The 25215-nt window shown below is 54.2% G+C and overlaps 1 protein-coding gene across 1 annotated transcript; it reads right to left on the bottom strand.

Annotated features, from left to right (window-relative positions):
- Positions 1 to 1786: 1786 nt before the first annotated feature.
- Positions 1787 to 24631, bottom strand: ZDHHC18 (zDHHC palmitoyltransferase 18). Its single transcript, XM_082616124.1, has 8 exons — positions 24215 to 24631; positions 19841 to 20001; positions 7615 to 7764; positions 6026 to 6163; positions 5847 to 5895; positions 5223 to 5325; positions 3595 to 3707; positions 1787 to 2667 (listed from the first exon to the last, which is right to left on the bottom strand). Exons 1-8 carry the CDS (start codon positions 24535 to 24537, stop codon positions 2550 to 2552), a joined length of 1155 nt encoding a protein of 384 aa, XP_082472250.1. The 5' UTR covers positions 24538 to 24631; the 3' UTR covers positions 1787 to 2549.
- Between the last annotated feature and the right edge of the window lie 584 nt (positions 24632 to 25215).

Here is a 25215-nt window from a genome sequence, read left to right as displayed (position 1 = left end):
CACCAGACAGATGAACGGGCTCCGTGGGGATGGCGAGGCATGCGGTGAGGATGACACGGTGTGTGAGGGGAGCGGGCGGTGCTGGCTGACGGGGGAGATACAGTCTTACCAGCTAACCCTCTGCAAAGAGGCCTGTTAGCTCCCCTCAGGCTGTGCAGGAGATGGCAAAATCCTGACAGGTGTCCTGGGGGAGATACCAGAGGTGGGCCAGCGTTACGAGCTGTCTGGCCGGGCCCTGCTGCCCGGGCCGGGGGCGGGGGCCAGGGAGGCTCTGGCTCTCAAACTGGAATCCACTGCCTTATAAACATTTTCTTAGCTGAGCAGTCACTGGGGGTCAGCACGGAAAGGTAGCAAGGAGGAAGAACTCAGGGGTCTCCAAGCCCCCAAGGCAGGGGAAGGTAGAGGCGACAAAGAAGGGACAGGATGGCCTTTTCTTACACGCCTGCGGGGGCCTAGCTGCAGCCCCCTCTGCTCAGCCTCCAGCAGACAGACTCCAGCCAGGGGAGGAGAACGTTAGCCAGGTCACTGGGCTGCCTGCCTTCTTTCTGTCTCCCCAGGAAAGACCAAGTTTGGCTGGAAGAATAGAGAGCTGCCAGCTGGAGCCTCAGCAAAGAAAGAGCAAACAAAAACCAAACCAAAGCAAATCTTAAAAACAAAAATTTTATTACAAGCAGGAACAAAGAATACTGGCTTAAATAAAAGGCAGGTAGGAGTCCCCTCCTCCAGCCAGCTTCCTCCCCATCCCCACTGCCACGGCAGCATGGCCCAGGGTCCTGAGGTTGGGGCGAAGCTGCTTCTCCCAGAGGGAACCCCTTGCGGCTGACACTTCTCAGCTGCCTGTGACCCACTAGCCTCTGCAGCAAGGAAGGACAAGATGCGAGGACTTCCTATGTCACTTTCCAAGGGCTTCAGCCCACTTAAAGGGCCAAGGAAGGAGACAGAGGGACAACTTCCTATCTATTTTGACAAGAAACTAAAACTCCCAGGAGAGGAGGGACGTCCTCTAAGTTTCTGACCCAGATTTAGGCCAACCTTCACTCGTCTCTCGGCCCACCCTGTTCCTTCCTTTTCTCTGGAGGGAGGCCTCCAGTTGGCCGACTCCCCATACTCTAGCCCCTGGCACTGGGTCCCATACTCAGACCTTGGAGGAGGGAGTGTGGCGTGCAGGATGGCAGCCACTCCCCACAGCCATTACCCCATCCACCTGACCAGGCCCCAGCCTGTCTGGGCAGGTCCCAGCTGGAAGCCTGACCTGGGGGCTGGGCGGCTGAGTCCCAGCCACTGTTTGTCTGAAGTCCTTGGAGGAGGGAAAGATAGGAAGATGAGGCTGAACTGCCGCAGGAGCCCAGGGGTCTCCTGTGACCAGTGCACACGCTCCCTGTCCCCATGGTTCAGGCTGCTCCTGCTGCTGCCACCACCGGCTGACACCCAAGGGGGACAGTGGGGAGTGAGGCAGCCCAGGGGGTGTGGGGGAGTGGGAGCCAGCCACATTCACACACGGGCACGCGAGCGCGCACACACATACACACACACACACTCACTCACGGCCAGAAGGTCTCTTGTAATAAACTTATTAAAACCAAGTTGCCTTCTGATAACCCTTGACCTGGCACTACACAGATAGCAATGTGGCTGACTTCATTTTTCTTCTTCCATTTAAAAAAGACTATGTAGAAAAGAGGTTTATAAAATTGTGCAAAATACCCAGCATTAATAAACCCATTTCAAGTATCGCCAGCAAGAGTATAACCTGCCCATCCCCAGACCTGACTTGGGAGAAAGGTGGGGGGCCAGGCGGGGCCCCTGGGGAACCGTCCGTGGGCAGAGAGAGGGCGAGGCCCCCGCTTCCTAGTGTGCTGCCCAGGAATCATGCAGGAGCTGAGGTCCCGGGTGCCTGGCTGGCCGGTTTGGCTTCCTCTGACACAGGCTGCCCCTGCCACCCCCAGCTCTGCCCTCTCTACCTGGAGCCCCAGCTCTAAGTCTACTGGCCAACTCCATACAAAAACGAAAATGGAAGAAAAAACAATGGCTATCACAAAAAGAATGAAGGAGACCACAGACCAAAGCAGACCACAGAAGCATCCCTTCCGACAGCCTGCTGTCCAGAGCCGACTGCTCCTCGGTCCTGCTTCACCCCTTGGACCCCGGCCCAGCAGGGCCCAGCAGCTCTCCCACCTCGGAGGCATCACACTCAGTCCGCACCCTCACTCACACGGGGCACGGCTCAGAGGCACGGCAGAGGCTTGGCGTGGTCCCCTGGGCGGCCTCAGGAGCCCCGGCCTCTCTCTCCTGTCACTCCTGCCACAGATCAGCTGGGGGAATTTAGCGCCCAAGACAGGGGGAACCTGGTTTAGGGAGCAGAGGGTACAGCCATGGCACAGTGTGGGGAAAGCCACGCAGGGTGGGAAATAAATACGAGAAGACTTAAAACGTCTTTGGCGGCTCTGCTTCCCTTCGGGTGAAATGGGGAGGGTCCTGGCAGGTGTGGAGGGCGGCAGGTGAGTGCGGAGGGGCATACAGGCCAGCAGGTGGCAAGTACTGAGCCCGGCTCAGGGGTGGCCTCCTACCATGCTGGCATCAGGCTTGGCTCTGCAGGCTGGCTCGTCGCTTCTGATGGGCGAGGGTGACACGGTGTCAGACTGCACAAATCCCCTCCGGTCAATCAGGCTTTCAAAATACAAGGTGGGGGGACACGTGAGGCCCTGCCTGACACCAGAGCTCCAGGCCGGGGGCTGGATGGCAGGGTCCATCTCCCAGCCAAGGAAAAGACCCAGCCCTAGAAAGGCTGAGGAAAGGGGAGCTGCTCTCCAGTTGGTGGCTCAAGACCCTTCCCTTCTGGAAGGGCCCTCTCTGTACTCTGGACACTTGGCTTTTGGCCACAGATTTTATCCACTATTAATTCAAACAGTCCAGCGTTCTGTCGGGCTCCCAGGCTGCAGGTAAGGGGAAGAGCAAGGATGAAAGGGCATCGGGAGATGGTGCAATTCCTACTGTCCTTTCCCCGGGGGCAGGATCGGAGAGAGGCATATTGGATACTGAGCAGGAGAAGGTGGGGATGGTGTTGGGAAGTCTTACCAGCCCCCCCTCCCCCGCCCCCACAGTGCCCAATTTAACTCCAGATCTGGACATCTAGCGCCCCCTGGTGTCAGGACAGAGGGGGCGCTTCCCAGCAGGGCTGAGCCACAAGGGCTCTCCGCTGCCAGCAGGAAGACGGAGGCCACACCCAGTCCAGCCATCAGCACCAGAAAGGCAGCGTCGCTCAAGCATGGACAAAACATTAATTGTGGTTATCCCTGGGGAGTAGGATTACATGTGATATACAATACTCTTGTTAATATTTTGTACTTAATTTTTTTCCACAATGAGCGCACGGGATTACAAGTTAAAACTCTCTACAGAATTCCTTTATGTGACAAGTGTCCTGAGTGCATCCAGCAGGGGATGGTGGACAGAGGGCATCTGTGGTGTGGGGAGAGGTCTGCTGATTCCAGAACCTCTTTCAGAGGAATAGACTCACAGGGCCACCCCCCACTGGCCTGGCCAGGCCAGGCCAGGCCCTATGACCTTTCCCCTGTACCCCCCCCCCCGGCTTACCTGGGAGGTAGGGGGCCGCAGAGCACAGCACAGCAGTTAGTGAGAACACTTTTATGGCTGTAGGGATTGACAGAGGCCTCACCGCCCCTCTTGTTGGACCACGAGCCTTTGATCTGCAAGCAGGAAAGAGCTCTGGGTCAGGTACCTCCCTTCATTTCATTTGTTCTAGAGGCTGGGGAAAATCAGCAAATTCTGAAACCAATTCTGGCTAGTCTATTGAAGGGAACATGCCTTTAACCCAGGCCATTCAGTGAGGATGTGGGGGACTGCTGGATGTTGGGGGGCACCCAGAAGAGGAGGCGCTAACCAAGACAGAAGACAGAGCAGAGCCAAAGAGAAGCCTCCAAAGGAGACTTTTTGGGTGCATCCTTCCTTCTCTGTCCAGCCACCCAAGAGGGAGGATAGTGCAAGGGCACAGGGCTCAGGTTGACCTGGCCGTGAACTCTGGCTCTGCCACAGACTTGCTGCATGACCCTGGACAGATCACCACTTCTCTGAGTCTCAGTCCTCATTTGAAAAATAGGGAACTCTCTGGTAACACTGTCGGAGCACTAGATGAAATCTTGCCCATCTCTAGCTCTGTGAGGCCGGCTAGCAAAGGCATTAAGGAGATTAGCAGTAAAGGATACTGGCTTGAGTTTAACCTAGAGTTTTCCAAACTTATTTGGCCATGACACCCCTTTTTGCTTAACCCCTAGTATTATCCTGCAGAAACAGCCCCCAGGAAATCACCTTAGGAGAAGCTGCCTGACATCATTTCTGCTCTCTACCAATCACCGAGCATGTGATACCCTATTGTGCACGTTAAGTTTTGTTTCCCCGAAAGACAGGCTGGGGTCAAGAAATGTATTTTCTGTTGGTCAATGGGCCTCTGAGCAGTATCAGATGGTGGCCCTGGAACAGATGCTCTCATTTGCTTTTTTGTTGTTCGGAAGGATGGTGGAGCAGGGGGGTGGGCGGTCAGGTCTGGCCCAGGGCTGGGCACACAGTGGGTGCTCAAACAATGCTTGTTGGTAGAGATCTACAAGGCAGCAGGTCAGGAGGTTGATGGAGCTTCACATGTCTGTCCTGGCCGGCCCCCTCAACAAGGATGCCTCAGAGAGCCCCAGGACATCCTGAGAACGGGCACATCGCTGCTGTCTACAAGGGCAGTGCGGTGGGCACAGCGAGCTTCTGAGTGCAACCCTGGCTCTGTCCCTTTCCAGCTGGGTGACCCGGGGCAAGTCACTCAGCCATCAAATGAAGAAAAAGCATCCTTGTTCCTTCTGCTTCAGAGTTGGCCAAAGGACCCAAAGAGATGACGGAAACTGAAAGAACTCTGGAAATGGTAATGAGCTGGCCAAATGTAATGACGGTTATGGTGTGAGAGCTGCTCTAGCGGGGCTAGGGAGAAAGCAACCTCGGGACCCTGGGAGCCAGCACCAAGGGGGCCTCGGAAGCCTGCACAGGGTCTCCCGGGGCCCAGCCCTGAGCACTGGAAGGAGATGTCAGGTCCCCTCACGTCTCCACCCACATTTCCCTGGCAGTCTGAGAGTCAGGGCTGCACTGCGGCTGCTCCAGGCTCCCTCAGCCCTGCCTCCATCCTGGGATCGGGCCCAGGGATGAGGTGTTGCTCCAGCCTTACTCACGTCTTCATTAGTTGTCAGGTTGGAGGCGACGAGGTAAGTGTGAAACCCTGAGAGGCCCAGGATGGACCAGATGGAGAAGAAGCAGATCACCAACTCCAGCACGGTAAGCCGCGCAGTCAAGGAGGCACACGGACACGGGGGCCGGGAGCCTCCCTGTGGCTGGACGCTGGCCTCGTCAGCCTCTCTCACCCATCCTTCCGTGGAGCTACTTCCCCAGAGAGGATATAACTTTGTAAGCTTTCCGTGATCTCAGGTCACCTCCCGGGCCCCAAGCAGGGTTTGGGAGCACCCCAAGGGCAGGACGAGCCCAGGGTGATGGGTGGTAGAGAGAACTGAGGATTCCAAACGCCAGAACTGCGGACACGGCATGGTCCAGGGAGCTTGGTGTCTTAGGGAGGACAGGGACTGTGGCCCTGAGAGCTCTCGGCCATCCCAGCTCCACAACAGCCCATTCAGAATCGGCTCCAGCCTGGGGCTGAACAGAAGCAGCTGGTAGACTGGATTCTAGAGTGCGAACATCGGCTCTATTCCATTCCCCTCTGTTTACGGGATGAGGTGCAGGGACCCGCCCCAGTGAAGGGGCCTCGGGTCCCACCAGGGCTCCCCCTTGCCGACAAAGGATATCTCGCTGGTGTCTCCTTCAGAGTGGAGAGGAAGTTGCTTCCCTGAGAGCCTGGGGAGGAAGAGACAGGAGAGGGCACGGCTCAAGGGAGGGTGACCACAGTCCCTTGACCTGGCCGAGCTTGCTGGCCTGGGCCGCCCGCTTGCCCCTGCCCGCACTCCCACCATCATCCCCAACTCACGCAGCGTCAGGTGGGTGACCACGCAGGCGAAGATGAAGGCCGTCAGGAATGAGAGGGAAAGAATGAACGCATAGAAGAAGCGGTAGTTCCGTTTCCCCACACAGTTGCCCACCCAGGGGCAGTGATGGTCAAACCGTTCTGGAAGGGCCAGGGAGATGGGTTAGGGCCGCCCTGGCCCACAAGCAGCAGGGGTGTTTAGAGGCCTCTCGCATCTCCACCCCCTCGCTCTCTCCACACGTGACTCTCAGTTCCTAGACACTCCCGGCCTCTGGTCCTTCACCTGCCAGTTCCCGTAATTCTTCCTTCTTGTCTCGGCTGCAAGGCCACTTCCTTGAGAAAGTCTCCCCCAACCCCAGACAAGGTGAGGCCCCTGTTATCTGCCTTGTTGCCACGGCACTTATCCTTTGCAGCACTTTGCCCACGTGTGTTTACATATTTATTTACAATTGGTGGGCTGGCCCGTAACCCCTATTCGATTGTGAGCTCCATGAGAGGGCCAGAGCTGAATCCCAGGGTCTGGCAGTGTCTGGTACAAAGAAGAGCCACAAAAAGTACTTGTCGCCTGGCCTACGATCCCAGCCCCATGCCAACAACCAATGACCCCTGTCCCTTGCTCTAGAACAGAGGACCAATGAGGGGCTGGGCCGCTACATAACATGTGGAGAACCGGCATCGGAGGCCTAGTCAGAGGGCTGAGCTCACACCAGTACTATGTCCCTGGGGGTGGGGTCACACCCAGACCAGTGAGGAAAGTCCCCTGTGGGAATGTGGGTCACAAGCCTGTCGTAGGCCTCACACCCAGGCCAGGGCCCTTCACGGTGGCGGGGGTGGGACAGATTCTCAGGGATGAATGACGCCCACTGAGTCACCCACTTCACTGCCAGCTGTCCTGGGTGTTCCCCACTATTCTCTTGCTCAGGGAGTACTGAGCTAGTGTGATGAGCTCTCCGCCCTGGGGACCGGGCACAGTCACCATGGCTCAGCTCGCCTGGGTTCTCCGCATAGCCTTTCCCTTACAACACCCTCCCAGGGGCGCACCCTGGGTCCCCATCAGAGCTGCCAGGCCTCTGGAGAGCAGGGAAAGGGGACAAAACACCCTCTGGCTCCCCAGCAGCCACTGCAGTTGTGGGTCAGGAGCTTAGCTTCCAAGCCTGGCTATGTCCTCTCCACTTCACCAGCTTAAACTCCTCTGTTCCCAGATTCTTGTCCCTCCAAATTCTGGGAATCAGGTCAAAGTCTTTCAGTATAGCTGGCCCTGGGCCACATATCTAGAATGTCATTGCTCTAGTCTCTGGCTCCTTGGAACCTGGACCTACTGAGGACCAGGCCAAGGCCTGGAAGACGGGTTCAGGGCATCTCTGTGTCTGCCCCACACTTCAGAGCTGGAGGAAGGAATCCACTAATCCTGCGCTGAAGCCAAGGTACCACTGGTCACATTCAGAGCCCCCGCTCCACAGCCCCTCCTCAGTCACAGAAAATCTGGGTGAACCAGACTTCCTGCCCAGCCCTGGATACTTCAGACACCCCCTGCCCCCCATGAGCGACTTCCCTGTCTGCAAGGCTCCATCCCTCTCAGGGCTCCCACTTACCCACACAGTTGTCGCAGACACTGCAGTGTGAGGTCCGGGGCGGCCGAAACATCTTGCAGGTGAAGCAGTACTTCAGCTTCACCACCTGCCCATTGATCATCACCTCCCGGGTCCGAGGGGGTGGCCGGTACGTGGAACTGCCTGTATTGTCTGAGACGGGGACGAGAGACAGATGGGGGATGGCCAAGCCCAGAGCCGGGAGCCGCAGCACGGGGGAAGCCAGTGCTGCCTGGCCGGGACAAGAGAAGCTTTAGGGAAGCTGTTTCTGGGGAACAAACATTAGGGCAAAATCCCTGCCTAAGTGGGAGACAAATCTCAAGAGCTGCTACCACCTACTGAAACTTGCTATGTGCCGAGCGCCGCGCTGAAGCTTCACACACCTGCTCACGTGCCACTCTAAGGAGGGCTATCAGAAAGGGAGACCAGGGAAGCCTTCGTGAGGTTTATCTGCATCTAAACAAGCCTAGATCTAAGTTCTGATTTCCAGGAGGTTCAGGAGACAGAGGGACAGAGGACACAGTGAGAGTAAAGCTATGAAGAAACAATCAGATCCGGAATGTGGGACATCTACAAGACCACTGGCCTGCGCTCTAACAAAAGTCAGTGTCAATACTGTACATCAACTACACTTCAATTAAAAAAAACTTTTTTAAGTCAATGTCACTTACAAAAGGAGAAGGGAGATGGTTCTAAATTAAAAGAGATTTAAGAGATATAAACCAATACAATGCTTGATCCTAGACTGGATCCTGTTTCCAAAAACAAAACACAGCAACAAAAGAGATTTGGAGGGTGATGGGGGACACATGACTATAGATTAGAAATTTGGGAACTATTAATTTTCCTAGATGTGATAATGGAATTGTCATTGTGAGGAGGCTATCCTTAAATCTTGGAGATACATATTGAAGTATTTATGGATTAGGTGTCTATGATGTATATAATTTATTATGAAATGGTTTAATAAGAATTATGTGTGTGTGTGTGTATGACACAAATAACTAATCTAGACAGTGAATGTATAGGAATTTGTTGTATTAATTCTTCCCACTTTTCTGAATGTTAGAAATTTTTCATAATAAAAATTTTAAGAGAAAAAAGAAATGCAGAGATATATGATATTCATGGATTGGCAGACTCAATATTAAAAAAGGAGTTATTCTCCCTAAATTAATCTGCAGATTCAACATAATCCCAGTCAGGATTTTTTCGGTGTGGAAATTGACAAACTCATTCTAAAATTCACATGGCAATCAAAGGGCCAAGAATAGCCAAGGCACTCTTGAAGAACAAAGCTAAAGGTCTTATACCACAGGACATCAACACTTATGATAAAGCCTTAGCACTTAAGACATCCTGGTTTGGGTACAAGGGTAGAAACGCTGACCAATGGAACAGAACAGAGACTCCAGATATGAACATGTACATGATCGTGTGGTTCACGACAAAGGTAACATTGCAGTGCCAAGAAGGAAGATGGGGGCTTCCCTGGTGGTGCAGTGGTTGAGAATCCGCCTGCCAATGCAGGGGACACGGGTTTGAGCCCTGGTCCAGGAAGATCCCACATGCCGTGGAGCAACTAAACCCGTGCGCCACAACTACTGAGCCTGCGCTCTAGAGCCCGCAAGCCACAACTACTGAAGCCCGCGCGCCTAGAGCCCGCGCTCCGCAACAAGAGAAGACACCGCAATGAGAAAGCCGCGCACCGCAACGAAGAGTAGCCCCCACTCGCCTCAACTAGAGAAAAGCCCGCGCGCAGCAACAAAGACCCAACGCAGCCCTAAATAAATAAATAAATAAATTTACTTAAAAAAAAAAACAGGAAGGAAGATGGTCTCCTCCCAGTAAACAGTGCGGGGTCCACTGGATACACAACTGGGGGGGAAAACATATCTGCACCCCTGCCTCCCACTAAATACAAATTCAATTCCAGATGGGCTGCAGCTCGCAATACGAACGTTCTGGATTTAAAAAAAAGAAAAAGAAAAATAGAGCAACCTCATGACTCTGGAGTAGACAAAGATTTCTTAAACAAGACACAAAGGGGCTACTCATAAAAGAGCAATATGATAAACAGCATTTTATCAAAATTAAGAACTTCTGTTCATCTAAAGAGATCATCAAGAGAATGAAAAGATGACCCTCAGAGTTATATTTGCAACATGTTTATCTGACAAAGGACAAAGGATGTGTATCCAGAATATATAAAGAATTCCTATGAGTCAGTAAGAAAAAGTCAGACCACTGAATTCAAACGTGGACAAAAGATTCAGGCATTTCATAAAAGAAGGTGGTCAAATGGCTAATAGACACATGAAAAAGTGCTCATACTTGTTAAGTCATCGGGGAAATGCAAATTAAAACCACAATATATTACCAGTATATATGCACCAATTTGGCTAAAATTGAAAAAAAGAAACCCCGCCCCCAACACACACACATCTCTCAAGTGTTGGCAAAAATGTAAAGCAACTAGAAATCTCATATGACCACTCTGGACAACTGTTTTGCACTAACTACCAAAGCTCAGCATATGCATTCCAGCAATCCCACTCGTAGGTATTTTCCCAGCAGAAATGCCCATGAACTGACGTGCACCAAAGACAAGTACAAGACTGTTCTAGCAACAATTCTCAAAATAGCCAAAATCTGGAACTACCCAAACACCCATCAATAGTAGAATGGATTAAAAAAAAAAATTGCAGTATATTCATACAATGGCATTCTATACAGCAACGAGAATGAATGATCCTTAATTACACACGGCAATATGAATGAATCTCACAAACGCTGTGTAAAGTGAAAAATACCCATAGACGTAAGAGTACAAAATGTTCACAAATAGATAAAAGTAATCTGTGGTGTTAAAAGTCAGGTTCGTGGTTATCCTTGGGGGCGGGGGCTGACAGAGACCGGAAAGGGGAACAAGGGGGGCTCCTGGGACACCACTGTTTCTTGATCTGGGTGCTAATTACGTGTGTGTTCCAACTGTGAACCCTCAACAAACAGAACACTTACGAGTTGTACACTTTTAGCGAGCCTGTTATACTTCAGTAAAGATCTGAGAAAAAGGAAAAAGAAAGTAACTTGTCCGAAGTCACAAGGTGGGTAGGCTGGCGGAGCAGGAAGCTGAACTTAGATCTGCCATATCCAAAACCCACAACTCTACCCACAGAGCCTCTTGGTACCCCAGGCCACAGAAGACCAGCGTTTCCCAGAACAGTGGCTTCTCCCCAGACAGAATTCTGAGAGTCACACGGGGCTGCCTGGGATCCCCAGCCCTCGGCTATGTTCCCAGACATCATTTCCACTGGATTGAGTCCCAGATAACATCTCCAGTTTGGCCACCTGCCCCCGACGATTACTTACTGAGTGCCTAGCGTGTGCCAGGCACTATTCTAGGCACTTGGCATGCATCAGTGAAGCAGATTCGTGTCTCATGTTCTAGCTACCAGAGACTTTTGCTAGGCTGTTTCACCACCACTTCGACGGTAGCATGTTTAAAAATGGAACTAAGCATCTAAGCATCTCTTCCTTAGCAATGGCAGCACGGTCAAGGCAGGGGGCTTGAGGCCAATGGACATACTCTGAAACCCGGTTTCGCCACTGACTGTGTGTGAGGTTGCAGTCAAATGAACTTTTCTGAGCCTCAGTTTTCTCATCTGTAAGATGTGAATAACAGGCAGAACGGGACACGAATCCTAGCTCCACCTTCTACTAGCTGGGTTTCTCTTGCTGATGCCATTTGCTAGATGTGTGACAAGGCAAATCATTTAACCTCTCTGTGCCTGTTTCCTCGATCACTGAAATGGGGATAAGAAGAGTGCTCACCTCATAAAGGTGTTGCGAGGATTAAATGAGTTAATACATGTGAAGTGGCACAAAGTAAATGCTTAAGAAGTGTGCACTGTCACTGCCAGCTCATAGAACTACTGAGAGACAGAAGGGAAAGTGAACAGGTCGCTGAGTGCTACTGTATGCTGAGCATGTGACATATATTCTCCTCTTAAATCCTGATACCACCCCAGGACGTACAGTTATCATCATCATCTCCAGGTTACAGTTAAGGAGCCTTTTCAGTGAGGCTAGTGACTTGTTCAAGGCCACACGGTGGCAGAATCAGGATGTGAACCCAAGTTCCCGAAGCTTGGGCTTGAGGGTCTTTTTGTAAATCTTGAAGTGTCATAGTGAGTGTTATTTTCCCGTCTAGTTCCTTATTTCTGCTGATGGCACAATCCAAGGGCTGAAAGGAACCTCAAAGAGCATGTAACACCGCCCCTGGCACATAGCAGATACCTGATAAACGTCCCTTCACTGACTGCCTCTGTTCTAACTCCTTCAGTTTACCAATGAGAAAAGAGGGCCAGAGAGGTCAGGGGATTTGTCCGAGGTCACACAGCCAGTAAGTGGCAGAGGCAGGGGAACCCAGTTTGAAGTCTCCTCGCAGACCCTTCCTTCTCCCGCATCCATGCCTGGCCAGTCGCTAGGTCTGGTCAGGTTCTTCCTTCATCACCTGTCACTCCCTCCACTCCCAACACCCTAACCCAGGCCAGGCCCGTCTCACCAAACAGCTTCCCCAGAAGACTACCTGCTCCCAGACCCTCTGCCTTTCCACCCGCCTTGTACACACTGTCACATTCCTCTAAATAACCCCTCGTGAGTCACTTCCCAGCTCAGAAACCCTTCACTGGCCTCCCCTAAAAAACAAGATAAAGGCAAACTTCTTGTCCTGATGTTAGGACCCTCCACAGTCGGGCTCAACCTCCATTCCCAGCTTTTCTCCCACTACTCTGCCCCAGCTTCCTGCCCCTGTTCCTGAGCCCAGCCTCCCTTCTCTCTGCACACCAGGACTCACCGGGCCTTGTCAGCAACCTCCCTGATCACAGGAGCCTCGGGGTTGTTGGACCTCACACACAGCACAGACCACACTCTCTGCTCCGTGCTGAGCTGGGACAGGACGGCTGTGTGTGTACACTATCTCTCCAACTGGACCCTACACTGCTTGAGGGCAAGGACAGTGGGACAAACAGGCAGTCCTGGGCCTATCAACTACGAGGCAGCAGGCAAAGAGGAGAGATACAGGCAGGCCTGGAGTGCGAATCCTGACTCGAGACTTCCCTGGTGGCGCAGTGGCTAAGAATCCGCCTGCCAATGCAGGGGACACGAGTTCGATCCCTGATCCGGGAAGATTCCCCACATGCCGCAGAGCAACTAAGCCCGTGCGCTGCAACTACTGAGCCTGCGCTCTAGACCCTGTGAGCTACAACTACTGAGCCCACAAGCCACAACTACTGAAGTCCGTGTGCCTACAGCCCATGCTCCGCAACAACAGAAGCCACCACAGTGAGAAGCCCGCGCACCGCAACGAAGAGCAGCCCCTGCTTGCCGCAACTAGAGAAAGCTCACACGCAGCAAGGAAGACCCAACGCAGCCAAAAATAAATAAATGAATTTTTTTAAAAGTGGAACTTAACTGAACAAGAAAAAAAGAAATAGTACACGTAAGGGAACTGACACTTGGTGAGTACTTACTAGTAGCTGTTTCCATGAGGGGCAGCAAGGCACAGGCTCTGGAGTCTGAAACACTGGGTTCGAATCCTGGTTTTGCTACCCACTTGCTAATTCAGGAAGTCTCTTCACCTCTCTGAGCCTCAGTTTCCTCATCCATAAAATGGAGATAAGACCATCTCACTCTCACAGAGCTGTAGTGAGTGCTGAGTGAGAGGCTGCAAGGCACAGTGCTGGGTTCACAGGAGCCTTAGTCCTGACAGACGGCTCAGGCTGTGACACCCCAGTGTGCAGAACTCCCCAGCTCTTCCCAAAGCTGTTGATGCTACTCCAAACCCAACCCCTAACCCTGCCCCTCGGGCCCTAGGTCCCAGTGCCTGCCCCTGCCCACTGTGGTCTCCCAGGCTTGGATACAGGCTTTGGAGCCAGAAAGACACTTGGGTGTGAATCTTGCCCCGTCACTTACTAGCTGTGTGATGTGTGTCAAGTCGGATAACTTCTCTGTGCCCTCATCTGCTAAGCAAATAAAATGGGACATAATCAAATCTACCTCCTAGTGCTGTTAGGAGGGTCAGGCAAGAAATGCATCAAGTGGGTTTAGCAAAGTGCCTAGTACCTGGCAAGAGCTTAATAAATATTAGCCATTATTATTATTGTTGTTTCTACGAAACACTATATTCCAACAACTGATCTGTAGAAGAGACTGGAGAACACAACCCATCTGTGAGCGAAGGACAGCCACAGACCCTCTGCGGGACTAAGAGAAAAGTTATTGGAACCCTCACTGGATTCCCAGAGGCCCTCCCAGGGCAGAGGGGTGCCCATGCCTCTCCCCCAAGGCAGGGAGAGAACTCCTGCCAGTATGTTCTGGCCCCTGGCAGCCAGGCCTCCTTCTCTCTAGAACCCTGAGAAAGAGGAAGTGAGGCTCTGCACACCCAGCTTCCTCGGGCTGCCAGGAGCTGGAGGTAAAGAAGAAGAAAAAGGGCCCAGTGCAAGGGTGCCACCCAGACGCCAAGTAACGTCACCAATTGCAGGGCCCTAGATGAGATGGGTCAAAGGCGGCTTTGCAGGGATGCTGCTTCAGGGCTGAGCCCCACATGGGGTAGGGGAAGACAAGCAGGTGTCCCACTGCTTTTTCTCAGGCCAGACAGTGCTGAGCAATAACTGCCCTGGTCTCAGCCTCAGAATCCTCCTCAACCCACTCCTCCCAGCAGCCATTACTAGTGGTAGCTTGTTAGTGCCCAGAGCAAGACCACTTGCCATTCCTGACCACAAGTCTCAAGCCTCTTAAGGTTCAGTAGAGAAAAACCATTTTCAAAGTGCACTGACATTCACCGTCTCACTCGGACAAAAAACGCCCTGGGCTGGGCAACGACGGGACATGTGCCCGCGTTTTACAGACTTCACTCCAACAGTACAAGGTGGGGTTGAAATTAGAACCCTTGCTTGTCCTCCAAGGCATTCATTTGTCCATTCTTTCAGACACTAGCATCTATGATGTCAGGATATGGTACAAGGCCCGGGGTGGCAGGTGAGGGAAGTAGGGGGTAAGTACACAGAAATGAGTCAAATGCGGTTGCTTTGTTACTCAGTTCAGAAAATATTCGTTGAAGAAATGAATGAAGGAGTGGTAATAAGAGATGCTCTCCCTGCCCTCCAGAGCTCTTTCTGGTTCAGGCTCTTCCCCAAGTAAAAAGCACCTCCAGGTGGGAAACTAGAGCCCCCAGGGACGTGGTAACAAGGGGGAAGCTCCTTCTCGCTGAATGGCTGGGAGAAGGAAATGAATCTCCCACGCCTTCCTCTTGACCAGGGGGCCTGCTTTGGGTATCTTCACCCCAACTCCAGCCCTGAAGAGGAGCAGCCAGGCCCTGAACGGCTGCGGCTGTGACTGAAACCCCGGGCTGGTGGGGAGGCCCCTGAGGCTGGCCATGAGCTAATGAGGAGGCGTTAGTGAGGGGAGGCCGGGGACCTCTACCTGCCCTGCTGGGCCCCAGCGCTGCCCTTCTGTTGTTCCCACCTGTGGAGGAATCAGCTGCAGGGCTGCAGTGGCCCAGCTTCCAGGCTTGAGGTCAGCCTCAGTGGCCAGGCTGTGAATACTGGGTCACTGTGACCCCCACCAGACCATTTCTGTTCATTCTGGGGGTTTATGGAGCCCCTGCCACACACAGGCTTCCTGGCAGGCCTGGAGGTACAGGAAGAGCTCGGCCTGGGGGCACAGTGAGCAGGAGAGGTGGATAATTACAGAGTCAGCCCAGGAGGCACTGTGCGTCAAGTGTGGTGACTCTGGGGCCAGCGTGATCGCATTGAGAAACCTGGCCTGGCCACTTGTTAGCTTGTGATTTTGAGGAAGCTGCTCCACCTCTCTGAGCCTCAGTTTCCTCACTGGGTAATAACAGTGTCAACCCTGTATGATGATGATGCCAATGAGAGATGTGAAGGTGTAATGCACAGCTGGTCAATGAATGGTGTTACCGGTGTCTGTACTCAACCCACCTTGAGAAGACAGAGTGGAATATGTCGGGAACGGGCAAGAGGCAGCATTCAGGAAAGCAACAAGATGAAGCAGCGATGCAGCTGGGTGGGAGAGACTGAGACCTTGGGCTCATGGGGGCCTGGGGGGGGCACAGTAGCAGAGGGGACCCCGTGGGTCAAGGCATCCGCATGCAGTGTGGCTGGGGCACCAGGGAGTGGAGTGAGATGACGAGGGAAGGGTGGGCCGGAGCCTGCCTTCATCCTACAGGCGACTGCGCCTCCGAGGACGAGCTTTCAGGAAGGTGGGAGATGGTTTGTTTCCTGGCCATGACACTAAGCAGCACTGAATCACACGATGAGAAAGTCACTCCCTTTTCAATTCTCTTTCAAGCCTTGACTCCATCCAGGGGAAAGTGTCAACTTTTAACACCGAATACCTGTGATCCTCACAGGCCTCAAGGTGACTGCTTTCCACAGGCGACTGTAACCACCAAGAATTCTGTAACATTGTCATGCTTTTGTTCTTATGATTATCTTCTATTTAGAGCAAGTGGCTTCTGCTAACAAGGGTGATATAAATTTTCCTTGTAAAAAATCGTTTAAAAGCAAGCCATTTAAAGGAAAATACTAAAGAAAGGAGGGTACAAGGGGAGATGCAGAAAGGGCAAAAATCACTGAGGTTGTACTCCAATGGCCAATCTTCAGGAAATGCTCCTGAGGGTAGTAGGGTGTCACCCAAATTCTGAGCCAGGGAGGGCCAGGTCAAATCCGGACCTTGGAGAGACAACTATGACCGAAGGGAGAGAGGACAGGGCCTGGTCAGCAGAGTCCTGAGCCAATCCAGGTGGAAAATGAGGTGTGTCTGCCTGGGGCAGTGGGCTTCAGGAGGACCAGAGGGGAGACATTCTGGAGGCAGACAGGATGCAGTTTGTGACCTGCTGTGTGGTGACGGAGGGAGAGGCGGCCTCTGTGTCTGTCGTGTGAGCTGTAACCGTGGCTAGGTGAGTGTCTGTCACTCAGATTCAGGTGTTCCTATGACCTCCCATCAGACCAGGAGCTTCTTGGGGGCAATGTTGCCGCCTCCTCCTACCTCTTTTCCAACTACCCAGAGCCTGCAGGGGAGTCTAGCTGCACGGCTCACCAGCTGACAAGTCAAGAGCTCAGGCCAGGGTGGCCAACCAGCCCTTCTGCCTGCAACTCTGGGGTTCCCCAAGATATGAGGCTTTCAGTGCTAAAACAGGGACAGTTCTGGGCAAACTGTGAAGCGCTGGCCACCCCAGCTGGGACGGTCCTCGCAGGGTGGGAGCCCTGGAACCAGATCCCATGGGGCTGGAGCTGCTGGCCTATGCGGCCAAAATGAGAAGGTCACACTGTCTGCACGGGCCCGGGCCCCGGTAACCAGCACACATTTATATGGACAGCACCACCCACCACAGAGCCGGCCCCCAACCTTCTTGAGAAGGCTCGGTGACTTTAGTCCTTTTTAAGAAAATATGTTTCACCCTGATTAGAAGCCTCCAGTTCAAGTTTAGATTCAAAGACCCCAAAGATGCCATTTTCCAGGCTTGGGAACCGTTCTCAAAGGGATGTTTCTGACCCTGACACTCAGGGGCCCTCAAGACTGACTCTACGCATCCTCCAAATTCTCTGAAGCACTCCTGTGTCCAGCCAACATGGCCTGCTCAGCTCCCACGCCTGCCCCCCTCCCTCCCACTCTGTTCTCCCCTCTTCCTGTTCCATTTGCATGGGGAGCTCCCTTCACACACCTTCCTGTGCTTGAACTCCACCCAAACTTTCTGGTTTGGCTCAGGGCACCTCTCCAGGAAGCCTCCATATAACCTCCAGGCAGAAGACACCCTGGTTTCTTCGATCCTCTTCCAAAGCCTCCTCTAACCTGTGGCGGCCAGTCAGGCCTTCCACCTTGGACTGGGCTAAGCTGGAAACCACCAGAGGGAGGGTTCACATCAGATTCATATCCCCTCCCCCCCCAACCTCCCTGCCTCCTCTCCCTGCAGTCAGGAGTCGGCATATGGAATTAACACATAAACGACCAAACCTATAATGCCTGGTTAGGAGAAATTCCAACTGTCTCTCCACCAGTCACCAGGGGACAGCAAGGAGCGCCTCTGCAGAGGATGGTGCGTTCAGCCAACGTCGCTGAGCCCTCCACGTGGCGGACAAGGTGAACAAGACACTTACCGCCCAGGAAAGGCCGCTGGGTTTGCCTGACAATTCTGTAATGACCACCCTGCAGCCCAGGGCCATGGTGGAAGGACAAGGTGCTCTGGGAAGGTGTCACGAAGGTGTAGCCCACCTGGGCTCACAGGGGCTTCCCAGTCAATTGAATTGAGACCTCAGAATAAAGAGAGTGTGGCTGCGGAAGACTGGGACGTCTCCCTGCCGCCATCTCAGAAGAGAAAGCATACAGCTTGGGGGTCAAGACTCTGTCTCTGCACCCCCGCTCCCGGCCGTGGGATCCCCTGCCTCAGTTTCTGCATCAGCACAGCCGGGCTGTTGCGAGGATTTGTGGGGATAATGGCTGGGGAGCACTCCGCACAGTCAAGCTCGCCCCAAACACAGGGGATTACTGTTGTCAGTATGACCCAAACAGCTCACAGGAGGCCAGAGGATTCCAGGCAGCCAGACCTCTGAGCCTGGGCTGAGCTGGACAATAATCCTGCCTCATGATTAGCCCCGACCTGGAGAGAGGAGAAACAGGGCTGCCCCGAGCCTCCCCTGCTGCCAGCGGCCGGCCGCTGGGTCAGACCGCAGGCAACTGAAGCAGCAGAGACCAGGAGGATGGGTGGCGAGTGGCCCAGGGGTACGAGGGGGAAGGAAGCTGGATGCAGGCAGAGGAAGATGACAACCGAGGGCGTGGCTGAAGACAGGCCAGGGCAGAGGAAAGAGACAAAGAACAGACAAGCGTGGGAGAACATCCTCTCCCCTCCCGCCCCCGCTCCTGAGCTGCTCCAGACCATCGGTGGAATGACTTCCAGGACGGATGCAGCAGGGCTCTGCCACTCATAGGCTGCCAGGGCTCTTCAGAGGCAGCTGGGTATTTATTTAAGTCTGTCTGAAAGCCACCCTGTTAGGGGAAGGAGCCAACCACGGACCGGAAACCCCTGAGGTGTGCGAATCCCCACGTCACTTCTCAGCAGGAAGGAGCTGAGGTGGAGCAAGCTGAGATTAAGGCCGTGGCCGTGGCGCCCAGCCACCCAGGACACCCACTCAGGGAGGCACCAAGGGCCACCTGGGTGCTGGGAACACAGGCCCCTCCTGGCCACGCTGCCCTTTCTGCCGCTTCTCAAACATACCAGTCTGGTCGCCACTCCCGGCTTTTGCTTTTACTACGTCCAGAACGCACATTACTGGCTCATCTCAAGTGCCACTTCCTCCAAAGGGCTTCCCCTGACCGACTAATCTGGACCAGCCCACTCCCCACACCACCGTGCTCCCCCCCAGACACCCACGCAGCTCAACTCCTCATCTCTGCAGGTCTTTGTGTCTTTGCTCAGATGTCACCTCCTTCACAAGGCCTTCCCCGCCCCCCTATTTTTTCCCTCTATTTAAAATTGTACACCCTCCTCCAGCCCTCCCCCTCCCTCCCCCAGCTTCCCTCTTCTCTGTGTCACAGACTAGATATTTAATTGTTAACTGTCTTTCGCCTCCCACTGGAATGTCAGCTCCAAGAAGACAGGGATTATCGTCAGATTTGTTCACTGCTGTATCTAGAAAAGTGCCTGACACATAGTAGGGGCTCAATAAATGTTTGATGAGTGAATGAATAAGTGTGCATGAACGTTTAAGAGCAGGGACTCTGGTCAGAGTGCCCGGGGTCTCATCCGCGCTCTTCCACTGACTGTCTGACCTTCGGCCATTTACTTAACCTCTTTGAGACTCAATTTAATTAATCAGTAAAAGGAGAATAACAACAGTACCTGTCTCACAGGATTACTGGGGGATTAAATATGATCATGCATATAAAGAGGTGAACACAGTGCCTGGGCTCCAGTGAGCACTCAGTACCGCGTGGCTCTCAACACCAGCCCTCACGTGGTAGCATTTCTTGCTTATCTGCTCACGTGCTTATCCTCTGCTTCCTCCATTCTAGCATCGGCTCCAGCTTGCCCTGCTCACTACGGTACCCCCAGTGCCTAGCACAGTGTGGGAAGAGAAAAGCAGGCCTCCTCTCAAATCAAGAAATGCGGAGCTGGGAGACACAGCCACGGCTGGAGTAGGAGCCTCACCGATCTGTTTCTCCAGGGCCGCTGCCTCACAGACGGTGGCCCGGGGCAGGATTCCGGGGTCGGTGAAACTTGTCTGTAGCAGGCAGCTCATGACGAAGAAAAACAGGATGGCAGCAATGATGGGGATGGCGAGGGTCAGCTGGCGGGCCAAAAAGGGACAGCTAGAAAAAGAGAGGGAGAGAGAGATGAGCAAACACTCCAAGAGCTGCCTGGGGCTCAGGGCTACAGCACCAGGCAGGCACTGTCATCCCATCAAACACCACCACAGTCCTGAATAGAGGCAGATGTATGGTCCCTGGATGAGTGCAGCCCCGCACCCATCTGTGCCTAGAGCAGACATCACTAATTGATCCTTGTACTTTCTCCCTGAGGCCCTGGCAGACGTGATCAACAGATCCCAGCACTCAACCCCTGCACTTGGCTGCAGCCTCAGAATCCTTCTAAACACAGAGCTTCAGGGAGCCACTACCAATGAACTGGATTGTCACTTGAGATGAATCATCCAAGACAGTGTTCACTCATTTATTCGGTCTCTCCACAAATATTTACTGAGGTCTTCTCTGTGTTAAAGGCAATGACTTCAACAAGCAGCAGGGATAAGGGCAGTGAATAAGACAAGAGTCCCCCTGCTCCCTCAGTGAGGCTTATGGCCTAGTGAGGAAAACAGACATGTAAACAGAGAATTGCCACACAGGGCTTGGCATGTTATAATGGGGAAGGGGAAAGTAGTAGAACAGTTAGGAAAGACTGGATGAAGGCGAGACTTCATAAGCTAGAACCTGAATGAGTAGGGTCAGCCAGGTAAAGGGTGTAGGGGGAAGAGCATGGTCCAGCCACTGCCACTGTCACCCAAGGGCTGGCATCCGGAGTCAGTTCTATCAGGCCCCCTGACCCTAGTGGGCTCCAACAGCCTGTGCACGGGTCTGACGCTGAGGCCCGCCCATACTATTAACCACCATCCTGTGTGGCCTTCCCTCCCAGAGCCAGAGTGGCACCTGATGGGGTGAGGAACTGCTATTTGGGGATGACTGACCGCTGGGAGGCCTGAATCAGCCAACGTCCCAGGAGCTGGCACAGTCACAGGAGCAAACCCGTGGGCATCTACACGCTGTTTCTGGAGCCTCCACTGTTGGAGGCTCTGGCCTCCAGAGAGGCCCTTCCCTTAAGGAGCAGAGACTGCCAAAACCAAGGGCTCCAAGTGGGCCACATTCTGCTCCAAACATCTCAGTGGTCCCCAGGTCTGAGCCTCAAACAGTGCTGCGCCCTCTGTGTCACCCAAATGACAATTCAATCAGTTCACGTACAACCAGACTTCTTGGGAGATGGAGAAGACTTGCAGAGCCCTCAGAAACACCAAGTCCTGGCCCCTGGTTTTACAGACAGGACTCCAAAGCCCACAGCCAGATCCAAGGTCACCCAGCCAGGCAATGGCAGGATTGGGGTCTCCAAGCCCCCAGCAAATGCTCTGTCCATTTCATTCAACAAATAAATGTATTTGCTATATTGTATTGCAATGTATTTACTGTATTGAGTGCCTACTACATACCAGGCCCTGTTCTAGGCACTGTGAATACAACAGTGAGAATAAATACCTGTTCTCATGGAGAGACAGGCAAGAAGCTAACAAGAAGCATAAGTGTAGTATGTCAGATAGTGGCAAGTGTTTTGGAGAATAAGTCAGGGCAGAGGGGACAGGAGGGAGGGGGCCAGTTTCCTATATTACAGGGGTGGTCAGGGAAGGACAGGAGAAAGTGGGGGAGTGGGCCAGGAAGCTATCTAAAGGAAGGATATTCCAAACCATGCAAAGGCCCTGAGGTCGGAGTATGCAAGGAGACCAATGTACCTGGGAGGGAATGCACAGGGGACAGTGGGAGGAGATGGGGACAGAGAGGAAGCCACCACGAGGGCTCTGGCTCTTATCCAGAGAGGCAGGGAATATTCAGATCTGACTTGGAATTAAAGGGGGCACTCTGGCTGCTGTGTGGGGACGGGAAGCAGAGCAGAAGCTGGGAGGCCTGTGCAATAAGGCACCAAATCAAACAGCAGAGAAAATCCTCCACAGCAAGAAAGGCCCTAGAGCCACGTTTACCTTGACCCAGAGGCTTGGGAGAGTGTGAGCACCTCTCGCCCTCCAGGCCCTCGCCAACAGCATTCCCATACGCCAGGTCCCTACTGAGGTTCCACCCCAGTCCAGGCCCAGGCGAGCTCTCAGCCCAAACCCAAACCCTCCTGCCAACACCACCAGCCCAAGTGAGGAGGAGCAGCAACAAAGACGAGATGATTCACAAGCTCTCCTGGAACCCAGAAGTCCTCGCTTCCTCCCTCTCTGGGGACAAATCTGTCACCAATGAAGATACCCCCTCAGCCCAGAGGAAGTCGTTTCTGAATTGACCAAATCCCACACTGCAGGGTCACAGGGGCCAGTCCTGACAAGCACCACTTCCTCCTGCCTCAGCTGCATCCCTGGCTGGGAGGATCTGGTGGAGCCTGAGGGATGCTGGAAAAGGAACTTCCAAAACACCCACGTGGGCTGGCCCAGCGGGGTGGATCTGAAACTCAGCCCAAGGGCCATGCTGGAGGCTGGGGGCTCCCCAGAGTTTCTGTTGTTAATTATTCTGGAACTTTTTATCCACCCTGAGTCAGAAAGGAAAGGGTGAAAGGGAGAAGCTAATTGGTAGGAAGTCCTCACCTTGCTTCAAGGGGAAACCCAAGGTTGCAGATACATGATCTGGCAGCTGGAAAGGGTACCTGGGGGCCAGTGTCTTGGTGGAAGACTTATCAAGGCCCTTGGGAAGGATTTTTTGGTGACGACAAGTAACAGCAGCAGCCAGCTTTAAATGCTTATTACCAGCTAAAAGCTTATGTGCATGAATTCCTGCCACCCTCATGACAACCTGGGGAGGGGGTACTATTATACACCGCATTTTATAGATGAAGAAACTGGGGTTCTGAGTAGTCAGGTGGCTGCCCCGAAGTCACACACTTGGTGCATGGTGGAGCTGAGATTTGAACCAGCTCTGTTGGCTGCAGAGATGGAGTTCTTAACCACCTGTAAAATTGAGTAAGACCACAAAGGATGGGTAGAACCAGGAGGGAAAGGTGGGGCTCATGCAGTATGGGTAGGTGTGCGTTTGTGTGTGTGTGTGTGTGTGTGTGAAAGGAATCAGGAAGCAGGTGGCTCAAGCTAGAGATCAATGGTAGAGTGGAAAACTTCTGATACAAATATGTGACCCTGGTAAAGTGACAGGCATCCCTTCCTCCATCCATGAAATGGAGAACACTGTGTGGGCCAATCCTGAGTCACTGGGGATATGAAGAGGTCAAAAAGCCATGGGGGCAAATATGACCTGTCACACGAAAATCCTCTCGACTCTTGAAAAATAACAAGGCACTGCAACTGTTCCTGCCGTGGAGCAGGCCAGAAGGTACTCTGGAGTGTTGGGAAGGGAAAGAAAGCCAGGAAGGAGGTCAGGAGATGGGGGGCAGGGGCCTGGGAGATGTCTGGGGGGACCAGAGGAGGAGGAGGGAAGGACAGGAAGCTCTGGAGAAACTAAGGAAGGTGCTGGAGAGAAAAGGGGAGGTCTGAGAGGCCCAAAGATATTTGAGGGCCTAGGGTGAGAACGACTGAAGGGAAAGCAAGGGGGGAGGCTCTGAGAGTAGAGAGATGACTAGGGGACCCTAAAGGGACCCTGGAGGGAACAGGGAAGATGGCCGGGAAATCTGAGGTGGTATATAGCCAAAGGACAAGGAAGAAATTCAGAAGTTGTCTGGAAAGGATATAAAGAAAAGATGTCTCAAGGGGTCAGAAAGAAGCTGGGAACAAGAGATGGTCCGGGGGATAGGTGAGGAGAGGGGATCTATCTAAGGAGCTGGGGAGGCCTGGGGCAGATTCTGAGAGGGCAGAGAGGATAGGGGTCTTGGAGGGACATGGGAGGTCAGTGATCCTGGCAGAGGTTGGCAAAGGCAGGGTGCCAGGGAAGGATGGGGGTGCTAGGGAGGGGCCAGAGGGGATGCGGTGGCTGGCAGGGATGGAGGGGACCAGCTTAGATGGTGATCCAAATTGTCACGGAAGGATGGCGAGTCTGGGCGGGGACCAGAAAGGGCAGGTGGAAGATAAGCAAGGAGACTGGAGAGGCCTGAGGGCAGATTCTGAGAGGCACCAGGAGGCCAAGGAGAAGTTGGGAAGGGAGGGTGCCTGGCAGGTGCTGGGAAAGGTGAAGGGCCCAGGAGGTGGGAGAGGACGGGGTGCCCAGCAGGGGACCAGAGGGGCTGGAGTGTCCATCAAGGGCTGGGGAAGGTGGGGTGAGCGGCAGGCGGCAAAGGGGATCGGAGGGGATGGGGCGCCTCAGGGGGCGGGGACGCCGGCGAACTCACTCGAAGACGAAGAAGAGGACGGTGGTGGTGAGGATGAGCAGCAGCGTGAGGGCGAAGACGCCGCCGTGGCCGGAGAGCATAAGGCGGCCGCCGCAGTAGAAGCGGTTGCGGCCCGGGAACACCTCCCACTTGCGCCGCGGGCGGCGGCCGATGCTCCCGCTGCCGCTGCCGCTGCTGCTCCAGCGCGGCGCGGCGGCGGCGGCGGGCGGCGGGGGCCCGGGGCCCGGGCCGGGGGGCGCGGCGGGGCCGGGGCGGCGCGCCCCGGGGGAGGCGGGCGGTGGGGCGGCCCCGGGGCTGATCTGCTGGTATTCGCAGTCCTTCATGCGGTCGGCCGCGGACCTCGGCTCTGCACCCCGCGGGCCGGCCGGGCCGCACGAGGACCGGGGCGGAGCGGAGGAGCTGCTTGCGGTGGTGGCGGTGGCGGCAGCGGCGGCGGCGGCGGCAGCGCGCGGCGCTCGCTCGCAGGGGGCGGCCCCATCGCCGCCCCGCCCCGCCCCGCGCGGCCTCCCGCCGCAGCGCCCCCTCCGCCTGGGCCTGGGATGGCGCTCGGGCCCCGCGGCCGGGTCCTGACCCGCTGCAGGGGCCCAACCAATCCCTTGCCGCCCCGATCCTGCTGCACAATGACGGGGCAGCAGAGGCGCGCTCCAGGACTCTTTCTGTTCTTTTGCAATCAAACCATTTGTTGGGCGTCCGCTGTATTCCGGGCGCCGTGCCGAGCGCCGAGATTTGAGAGGTGGATTTCGTGATCTACTTCTGGCAATCTGTATTTCCAGGGCCAGGCTTCACCCATCTCTGATGACCTACTGGACAGGCATTTTGGGGGGCCAGAAGGGGTGGGGATGGGGACACAATCTGCTTTGAAAGCCAGGGGCCTGTTAATTTCTGCGTTGAAGTTCAAAGTGTCCAAGGGGTATGTGTGGCACATCCTCTGTCCTCCCTCACCCAGCTCTGTGACCTGGACCCAGACCCAGGTTTCCTATCACCTAATGCAAGGTTGATGC

This window comes from Mesoplodon mirus (assembly GCF_964341445.2).
Source record: "Mesoplodon mirus genome assembly, chromosome: 3".
In the NCBI taxonomy this organism is placed as follows: Eukaryota; Metazoa; Chordata; class Mammalia; order Artiodactyla; family Ziphiidae; genus Mesoplodon; species Mesoplodon mirus.
The sequence above is the reverse complement of the archived record's forward strand: the minus strand, read 5'-3'. Positions and strand labels throughout refer to the sequence as shown.